Genomic DNA, 10,658 nt, shown 5'->3' on the forward strand with positions numbered 1-10,658 from the left:
CCAAGCCAAGTTGGTCCAGAGAGAAAGAGGGAGGAGGGAAAGAGAGCGAGAGAAGAAAAATGATAGATTTGCACAGAAACAACGACGAGATCGTAGATGGGAAAAGAGCGAGAGCGAGAGAGCGGGAGGGATTGAGAAACACGAGATCGCAGATGAACAGATACAAAAAGGGCTAAGCTCGTGTTATTTAGCACTGCACTTCAACACAGTGTTATACAAGAAGGGCTAAGCTCGTGTTATTTAGCACTGCACTTCAACACAGTGTATACAAGAAGGGCTAAGCCCGTGTTTTAAGTGGGAGTAGGCTTATGTAGTCCCACTTAAACTAATACCGGGTGGTACCAAACACGGAATAACTGTGTTATTTAACACAATACCCTTTACTCCCGTGTAACAAACGGGGCCTTATGGTTTCCATCAGGGTTAGATTTCCGATTATGGTTACGGTTAAGATCAGGGTTTCGAACAAGGTTGCGATTAGGGTTTCATTAAGGGTTACAATTAGGGTTTCGATCTTACTTACATTTACAATTACACTTAGGCTTTCAATCAAAGTTTCAATTAGGGTTTCGATCAGTGTTTTAGTTAGGGTTTCGATCAGGATTTCCATTAGGGTTTCAGGGTTTAGGGTTTCAATCAAAGTTTCAATTGGGTTTCGATCAGTGTTTTAGGGTTTAGGTTTTCAATCAGGGTTTCAATTTACGGTTTAGGGCAAGGTTGCAATTAGGGTTTCATTTATATTTAGGGTTTAGGGTTTCAAACAAGGTTGCGATTAGGGTTTCATTCAGGGTTACAATTACGGTTCCAACAGGGTTTCAAGGTTTAAGGTTTCAATCAAAGTTTCAGTTACGGTTTAGGGTTTCTATCAGGGTACAGGGTTCAGGGTTTCGATCAGGGCTCCAAGGTTTAGGGTTTCAATCAGGGTTTCAGATTGGGTTACAATTAGGGTTCAAGTTTAGGGTTTCAATTAGGGTTTCAGTTAGGGTTTATTGGTTTAGGGTTTCAATCAGGGTTTCAAATTGGGTTACAATAAGGGTGAAGTTTAGGGTTTCAATTAGGGTTTTAGTTAGGGTTTATTGGTTTGCGGTTTCAATCAGGGTTTCGAATTGGGTTACAATGAGGGTGAAATTTAGGTTTTCGACTAGGGTTTCATTTATATTTACTGTTAAGAGTTTCAAACAGCATTTCGATTAGGGTTTTATTCAGGGTTACAATTGGGGTTTCGAGATGGGTTACGTTATATTTGTGATTAGGGTTACAATTCGATCGTAACCCTGATCGAAACCTTAATCGTAACCCTAATTGAAACCCTGATCGTAACCCTGATCAAAACACTAATTGAAACCCTGATCGTAACCCTGATCGAAACACTAATTGAAACCCTGATCGTAACCCTGATCGAAACCCTGATTGAAACCCTGATTGTAACCCTGATCGTAACCCTGATCGTATCCCTGATCGAAACACTAATTGAAACCCTAATCGTAACCCTGATCGAAACCCTGATTGAAACCCTGATCGTAACCCTGGTTGAAACCCTGATCGAAACACTAATTGAAACCCTGATCGAAACACTAATTGAAACCCTAATCGTAACCCTGATCGAAACCCTGATTGAAACCCTGATTGTAACCCTGATTGAAACCCTGATCGTAACCCTGGTTCAAACCCTGATCAAAACACTAATTGAAACCCTGATCGTAACCCTGATCGTAACCCTGATTGTAACCCTAATCGAAACCCTAATTGAAACACTTAATTGAAACCCTAATCGAAACCCCTATTGAAACCCTAATCGAAACCCTTACTAAAACCCTTATTGTAACCCTATTTAAAACTTTGATCGTAACCCTATTCAGAACCCTAATTGTAACCATGATCGAAACCCTAATTTTATCCATGATTGAAACCCTAATTGTAACCTTATTCGAAACCCTAATCGTAACCCTAATCAAAACCTTAATCGTAACTCTAATCGAAACCCTGATTTCAACCCTAATTGGCCCCCTAAATGTAACCTTGATCGAACCATTAATTGGAACCCTAATTGTTATCTTAATTCTAACCCTATTTGTAACCCTGTTTAAAACCCTAATCGTAATCTTAATTTTAACACTAATTGTAACCCTGATTGAAACCCTAATCATAATACTAATCATAACCCTAATTGAAACCCTAGGCGAAACCCTAATTGTAGCCTGATGGAAACCCTAATTGGTTTAAACCGTTATCCGCCACATGTCATACGTGCCAACGAGCTTCAACGAGTCCAACCATGATCCGCTAAGTGTCACACGAGGCTCGCCAGCTTCCACGTGTCCAACATGTTATGCCATGTGTCACACCTACAAATTTAGCATAATTTCCTTCGAAATGGAGAGAAGTGGTGTACCATGTGTCCGATCATAACTATAATATTACCCTAATCATAATCCTTATCAAAACTCGAATCAGAACCCTAATCGTAACATTTATTGAAAGCATAATCGAAACCCCAATCATAACATCAATTCTAACCTTGATCATAACACTAATCTTAAGCTTCATTGAAACCATAATCAGAACCCTAATTGTAACCCTCAACGTAACGTGGATCGTAACCCTAATAGTAACCCTGATCAAAACCCTAATCGTAGCCTTAATCGCAACCCAAATTGTAACACCATTCATAACCTTAATTGACAGTCTAATTGCAACCCTGATCGTATCCCTAATGGAAACCTCGATCATAACTGTAATCATTACCTTAATCGGAACCATAATAATAACCCTAATCATAACCCAAATCGTAACCTTGATCGTAACCCTTAATGAAACCCTTATCGTAACCCTAATTGAAACCCTTATCGTTACCTCGATCATAATGTCAATCATAACCCTAATTGTAACCCTTATCAAAACCTAATTGTAACCCTAATCGTAGCCCTAATCGTTACCCTAATCATAATGCCGTTTGTAACCCTAATAGACACTTTGATCGCAACCTTCATCGTAACCCTAATTGAAACCCCAATCATAACCATAATCATAACCCTAACTGAAACCCTAATTGTAACCCTGATCGTACTTGATCGTAACCCTAATCGAATCCCTACTCGTAGCTCTAATCGTAACCTTAATCATAACGTCGTTCGTAACCCTAACAGTAACTTTATTTGAAACCCTAATTGTGACCCCAATCGTGACCCTCATCGTAACCCAAATCATAACCCTAATCGTAATCCTAATTGAATAATCAAAGATACAACATTTAAATGTGAAATCAGGGAACTAACAAAATTCAACCTTGAACCATTGCCTGATATACAAAATTTGGATGAAGAAAAAACATAATTCTAAAATCATAAATTATTAAAACAACATAAAATTATACTTTAAACATAAAATTATACTTGTTCTATGTGCCAACGTGACACCATCATTCACTTTTTTGTTAAATCAAACATTTTTTTCCCTAAACTTTCAATTTTGTCCTTTGATAAAATTTTAAAAATAAATCTTTTTTAGGATAATGAAAAAAGTATTTCTATATGTTTAGAAAAAGTGTAAAACGTGTAAAAAAAGAGGCTTTTTTTTATCCGATTCTTAGAGTTAGACAAATTAAAAGTTAAATACAATTATACAAATTTACCAAAAAAAATTATACGCTGAAAATTAGAGAAAACATAACAACATCGTTCCCTTTCAGTACTCTCTGCCTATCTGCAAAACATTAGGTTCATATTGTTGTCTGCCATTGCTTTCGTCCTTGCAGTGAATCCATGGTGAAGCCGTTGTTTTCGTACTTGCAGTGATTCCTCATTTAAATTAACACGATGGTTTCGGACAAGAATAGCCAGAGGAAGAAGAATGCGACTGTTGCCAATAGAAGACAGCCAGCACCGTCTTCTCCACAAAGACAAACGAAACGGCGGCAGAAATCGGCCAACGAACCAGAAATGGAAGACATAGAAGATTTGTTTAGCGAACAGGAGACCCATAGAATTAGGGTGGCTCTGTTGGAATGGTACGTCCTCAACCGGAGAGAGCTCCCTTGGAGAGAAGCAGAGGAAGATGTGGAGAGAAGAGCGTATAGAGTGTGGGTCTCGGAAATGATGTTGCAGCAGACTAGGGTTCAGACTGTTATTCAGTACTACCACCGTTGGATGCGCAAATGGCCAACCATTCACGACCTTGCCCAGGCTTCTCTTGAGGTCTCTTGCTTCACATTCACATTCTGATTAACCTTTTTCCTCAACTTCGAAATAAGTAACACTTCCTATATTTTGCAGGAGGTGAATGAATTGTGGGCAGGTTTGGGCTACTACCGGCGAGCACGATTTCTTTTAGAGGTGCTCTCTGTTCATTTGCTAAAATCCTGTGGTTTTGTCTATCATAACTCTTGTGTTCAGATATATCATGTGTTACAACATTGATTATTACAACTGATATAATGTAAAAAGGTGATCCCAATTATTAAATTTATACTACCTGCAACTTTAAATTTAAATTAATTACTTTATTACATGATTATTACCAACGTCATTACTTCAAGCATTGGTTGAACTTAGTTCCAAATTGACTTTAGCTTCTTTCTTTTTTCTAAAATCCGTTTCTATAGATGGGGCAATAATGGCACCGCTTGAATAAGTTTTGTTACTTATATGCGCTGATGGATGAAGAGTTTTTAGGGTGGAACCTTGTCATTAGTTTTCTGAGACGTTCACATGAAGAATACATATATATCATTTGTCAGACTGTTACTTGAATAATATCAGTTTGATATCTCATACTAAAACATCAATTGATATTTACGAAAACACAAGCATGTATTACTCTACAAGTGAAGAACTTGGAACCCTAGGATATAAGGTAGTCTTTGACTGCATAATCAAGTCATATGAAAACAAACGTACCTTCATTTTCATCTATAAATTATTCAAAGTCTATGATGATCTTTTGTCACACTTTTAATGACTACGAGTTGTCAACTTATAATTATATTGAGACTCTGAGTGGCCAGATTAGCTCCTGTGCAGGATGATTCCATCTTGTATATTTTAGTTAAAAAATGAAGGCCTTTGGACCTTAGCTTGGTCAAACTTTTGTTGTTCTCACTGATTTTGTTTGAAAATTATGTCTCTCATTTCAAATAATGAGGAAGTAAGAAAAATATGATAACAAAAAGCAGTTTGTTTCATATTCCTATAGTAAAACATGCCCTAGTTTCAATCTCTTTGTTCATATTGCTAGGGAGCTAGGATGATTGTTGCAGAAGGAGTTCAATTTCCTAAAACAGTTTCTCAACTGCGGACAATTCCCGGAATTGGAGACTATACAGCTGGAGCAATTGCCTCAATTGCATTTAAAGAGGTGAGTAACTTTTCTGATATTTGTTTAATCAAGAACGGCCATTTTTTAAGGGTTATTATATCAGGTGGTTCCTGTGGTTGATGGAAATGTAGTAAGGGTGATTGCTAGACTAAAAGCTGTTTCTGCCAATCGAAAAGACTCTTTGACTATCAAGAAATTTTGGTGAGCTTTTGTTACTTATGGAATGACAGTTTGTTATTTTAGCATAGGATTTGAACTTAATTCCTTTTTTTAAAGGGATAAAGTTTTGATTTTATTAATGTTATTATACCTTCCAAAAAAAAAAATTTACGTTTTCTTTTCCATTAATGAAAATCTGTCGTCTACTTAATGTATGCTTTATCCTTGTCTATACGATTCATTAACAGAGCATGAAACAATTGATTTATACATATATTGATTCTCTTCATTTCATTCTATTTGAAGTATACCTTAAGAAACATATTTGCTTCTTCCATTTGTTATTCATATAAAGGGTAAGGGAAAAAATGTTCACCAATGTTTCTTACAACTTTTTCCCAAACTAATAATAATAATAAAAAAAAACCTTATGTGTGGCAACAAATTAGACAGCATGTATGCACCAAATCTCGTGTTGGTGGCATTCATGGTTCACATAGATGCGTTTAAAATCCAAGTGATACCAATGGGTGTGTGTATAACTATACATATATATATTAAAAAAATTCCAAATGCTAATTTTAATGAGAATGTTATCATCACTTTTTGATTTCCATGTGTTTGTGTATAGGAAACTATCAGCTCAACTAGTTGACCCTTTGCAGCCTGGGGACTTCAATCAGGCTCTCATGGAGCTTGGTGCAGTAGTATGTACCCCATTGAGTCCAAGCTGCCGTACATGTCCTGTATCAGGCCACTGTTGTGCACTGTCAATCTCTAGGCATGATAGTTCAGTGCTGGTTACAGATTATCCAGTTAAGGGGGTAAAGGCAAAAAAAAGACATGATTTTTCTGCTGTATGTGTTGTGGAAGTATTGGGAGATGAGGAACCATCAGAGAGACACCAAATCAACAATGGGTTTCTTCTTGTAAAAAGGCCAGATGAAGGGTTGCTTGCTGGCCTCTGGGAGTTCCCATCTGTCTTGCTGGCTGGAGAAGCTGACTTGGTCACTAGGAGAGAAGCAATTGACCAATATTTGAATCAATATTTTACACTTAACTCCAGAAAGACCTACGACCTAATTTCCCGGGAACATGTCGGAGAATATGTCCATGTTTTCAGTCACATTCGTCTCAAGATGTATGTCGAATTACTGGTGTTACATCTAAAAGGTTTGATCTCTCTCCCTCACCCCCCCCCCCCCCCCCCTGCACAGTTTTTTTTCATAAGAAAGTATTTATTTGGAAGGATGAATTTGAAAAAAAAAAAATACTAGTAAGTAAGCCTTTAAGTTGTCTTTAGCTTTGATATACTTTTCATATTATGTTTTTTTTTTTTAAATAATTGTATGTCACCTTATATATGATAACATATGCTATGAGGAGGACGATGACAAAATGAAGATTGTTGTCAAATTCTACAAATCTACTACATGCTTTATAAAACTATATGTGCCCAACCTAGATGCTTAATTTTGTTCCATGCCCATAGAAACACACATAACTTCTTATTTTCCATGAGAGTCTAAGGGTTATCTTCATACACATTGTTTGCCCGTTCCCGAACAATTTTTGCTTCTAGAGTATAGTGGTTAGACAAACATGATAGTTTTGACTGTAGGCGGGTCCTGCAATCGTGATCTCTGATCCCCATTCCTCACTTCTTTGTTGATTAACTTGATTTGTAAGGTGTAGGGTGGGCTGCACCTATCTGTTTCTCTATCAGCTATCTGCATTTCTTTGTCTCTCCACGTGCATAAGTATTATGAACTTTTATTAAATTAGTATGAATCTTTCTATCTGCACACCCTAACATTTCTCACCTCACACCCCTTACTCACTACACTCCCATCCCACTTTAATTTTAAATAATTTCTCACTACATCCCCACACATTTTAAAAACGCCTCACTACACAAGAAAAAACAAAGAAAAAAGAAAAAAGAAAAAAGGGCAAGAACAGAACCCCAAGTACCCAACCCCACCTGCTCTGCAGCCAGCTGCCTAGGCATGCAACACCTAATTTCCTAATTTTCCATCATCCTAAGCCCACCATAACCCTAGGCAACACCTACCTGGTGTTGTCCTGCATCATCTGGTCCTTCAGAAAGGGGCTTGAAAATTTTTTGTGTCCTTCCTAGTCCTTTGGTATTGTAAAAATTTGTCATTTCACAAATTAAATGAAAGGGGTGTGTGGTGAGAAGAAATGGGGTGTTCAAATAGAAATTCTCATTAGTATTTGTATGTATAGCTGCATTTTCTACAGGCTTTTTGCAGCCTTTCCACATTAGAAACACCCACATGTCAATTGCTAAATTCAGTTAACCGTTTCTGAGAAGTATTTGAGAAGCAGCACAATGTCAAAGCTTCTGCACACTTGTTTATTGAATTCATTAACTTCATGATATTGCCATCACAGGGAAAAAAAAATTAAGCTTTTCACGGTACATTTCATAAGTTATAGTAGTATGCCAACCTTGCTTTATGTTTCTGAGTATGTTGCTTTTGATTGGCATGAAGGTGGGATGAATGACCTAATTAGCAAGCAGGACGGAGAAACCATGCCTTGGAAATGTGTGGATGCCGAGGTACTATCAAGCATGGGATTGACATCTGGAGTAAGAAAGGTGATGTCATATTCCACAAACCAAACTTTACATTATTTAACTTGATGTTGGCTCATAAAGTGATTGCGATCACTCTTCATTTTTGAATTGGCACATCATTTCTCCATTTTGAGTGGACAAAGATGCCTTTTTTTTTTTTTAACAAAAATTCTTCTAAAATGCAAAGTTTTTGCAGTATGATAATATTAAACCAGAATTGGCTGTACTCCATAATGAAATTAAAAAACTTTCAAATAATTTAAGGGTTTTGTTATTACTTATTAGACATCCTTTCTAAGTGGAAATGCATTTTATTCATTTTGAGGGGACAAAAATGCTTTTTCTTGTTCTTTCCTCTTTTTGGATTCATTTAGAAATGCAAATGTGAGAAGTTTTTGCAACAGGATAATACTAATGCATAAGTAGTTGTTATCTTTTCTACCTTTGATCTCTTTGATATATGACAAGAAAGGGGGGTAATAGGTAATATGTATCCCTAATAAAATGCAATGTTGTCCATGATGTTCGAAATTTACTCCCCCCCCCCCCCCCCCCTTCCAATTTCATGAATAATGATATCAAACTTGATAATGCAATTTTTTTTATTTTCATTTATTAATTTGGATTGTAAAACATAGTTTTTCCCCCTTTTGAAATCTATTTATACTACTAAGTGATTCTACTAGACATATTTGGCTTCGTTTTTCTTGATTTTGTTTACATTGTTAGTTGATTCCTGCCAAAATCCACTCTCAGGAACACAAGGGCTATAGCAATTTTCACTCCAAATAAACTATTAGCACCAAAAAAATATGCTGAAACTCTGGTTCAATTATTTCTTCAATTACACGTAATTTTGTGTTAATTATGAAAATGCATCCTGGTGCAGGTATACACTATGGTTCAAAAATTTAAGAGAGAAAAGTTGTCCTATGATCCTGCCTTGGCAAGCAAGAAAATAAAGAGATGTAAAGTGTCTTGAACAGGATAGAATGTTCCTGGACCAGGTGATGCTATAATGACCTGGAAGATGCTTAGTTTATTGTTTTGGCTATTTTATCTGGATTGCAGCTTGCAGATATTTTCTGAGAGCTGGCACTTCAGCATAGGCTAGGTTCTTAGTTCTACGTTTGGGAAGTGTTCACCATAGGTGAGGTTCTTAAATTTTCATTCATTTACAGAAGAGTACTTTTTGGTGAACCCTCATAGAATTTTAGTGGATCATGATTGGTGTATCACAATTTCACATTTTTGGTGAACCCTCATAGAATTTTAGTGGATCATGATTGGTGTATCACAATTTCACATTTTATTTCATCTTAATTCATCTCGAAAAGAATTGGCATTTTGAGCTCAACATATGGTATTTTCAGGGACCCACGTGTCATACCATGGAAGAAGGGCAACATTGTGTATGTCTTCATGATATTCTTGATGTACTCTCGAGGGTGGTGGCTATTTACGCTGATGCATGTTCATTATTGCCATAGAAGGGCTTTAACTTATCATTTGAAAGATGTGCATGACTATGAATGATATTAGTTGGGTATGTGGCCTAAAGATATTAGTTTTCTTTGGGTCAAACTGTGGACAACAAGATGTCTAAGGGGCTTGATTTGGTTGAAGTTAAACCTATTTCTTCCTCTGATATTATCTTTTGAGATTGGGTAATGGTTCTAAAGTGTTTTCCTAGAATGATCCTTGATTTGATGAATATGGGAATTATCCCCATAGGTTTGGAAAGAATGTTGCAGATTTTTGTGAATATGGGAATTACTTTGGAATTCGTTCTAAGATTGTGCAAACGTAAACTTGTTAAAAAAGATGCCTCACTTTGGATATATGTTTTAAGATTGTGAAAATGTGTTGTCCTCTTGGGATCAAGATTATAGTTTAGAGTTACAAAATTTATAGATCAAGATCATTGATTAGGATTCCATATCATCACGGTTACAGTTTATGTTTGTTGAGGGTTACGAATCAAGGTTAATCATTAGAGAATCAAGACTAAGAGAGAGAGAGAAAGAGAGAGAGAGAGAGAGAGAGAGAGAGATATATATATATATATATATGGAGAAAGTGAAAGAGGGAGAGAGAGGGGGGAGATGGTAATGGAAAGTGGAATGCAAATGCAAAAGCGACAAGGGGAGGAGAGAGAGAAGGCAAAAGCGAGAGGCGAGAGGCTGAGAGGGGGGAGGGGAGAGAGACAGAGAAAGTGAGAGAATGAGCAGAGAGAATGAGTAGGGGAGATAGGGATAGGGAGAGAGATAGAGAAAAAAGGTAGTGAGGGCGAATGGGGGAGCAAGAGAGAGAGAGAGGGGGGTAGGAGAATGAAAGCAACAACCATAAGGGAAAACTAGGAGTGGGGGAGGAAGGTGAGAACCGATGGATGGAGAGAGGAGGGATATCAAATACAAATGTGTGTGAAAAAAATTAGAGCATCCAAACCAAAACCAATTGGCAATAGGAGGAGAGGCCCAAGATCTTTATAAGCACTTACACAAAGCTATAATTACACATTCGATCTCACACGTCCCTGCACGTGTGGCATCACTTAAGCCAAACACGTGGAAAACTCATA

At 37.0% G+C, this 10,658-nt stretch overlaps 1 protein-coding gene across 2 annotated transcripts; it reads left to right on the top strand.

Annotated features, from left to right (window-relative positions):
• Positions 1–3,655: 3,655 nt before the first annotated feature.
• LOC147292277 (adenine DNA glycosylase-like) lies at positions 3,656–9,748 on the top strand. Of its 2 annotated transcripts, XM_086234328.1 has the most exons (8): positions 3,656–4,193; positions 4,272–4,331; positions 5,233–5,352; positions 5,417–5,514; positions 6,104–6,645; positions 7,992–8,098; positions 8,967–9,227; positions 9,451–9,748. In XM_086234328.1, exons 1-7 carry the CDS (start codon positions 3,816–3,818, stop codon positions 9,057–9,059), a joined length of 1,398 nt encoding a protein of 465 aa, XP_086090454.1. In that variant the 5' UTR covers positions 3,656–3,815; the 3' UTR covers positions 9,060–9,227; positions 9,451–9,748. The 2 variants fall into 2 exon arrangements, with proteins under 2 accessions (XP_086090454.1, XP_086090453.1); XM_086234327.1 differs by lacking the exon at positions 8,967–9,227.
• The last annotated feature ends 910 nt before the right edge of the window (positions 9,749–10,658 follow it).

The sequence above is a fragment of the Dryas octopetala genome, chromosome 2, assembly GCF_963921425.1.
Source record: "Dryas octopetala chromosome 2, drDryOcto1.1, whole genome shotgun sequence".
NCBI lineage: Eukaryota > Viridiplantae > Streptophyta > Magnoliopsida > Rosales > Rosaceae > Dryas > Dryas octopetala.

Excerpts from the sequence above, each read along its gene's own strand:
- LOC147292277 (XM_086234327.1), top strand. The coding sequence starts at position 3,816 with ATGGTTTCGGACAAGAATAGCCAGAGGAAGAAGAATGCGACTGTTGCC. Across the intron at positions 4,332-5,232 it reads GAGCACGATTTCTTTTAGAG|GGAGCTAGGATGATTGTTGC; the intron begins GTGCTCTCTGTT and ends TCATATTGCTAG. Across the intron at positions 5,515-6,103 it reads TTGACTATCAAGAAATTTTG|GAAACTATCAGCTCAACTAG; the intron begins GTGAGCTTTTGT and ends GTTTGTGTATAG.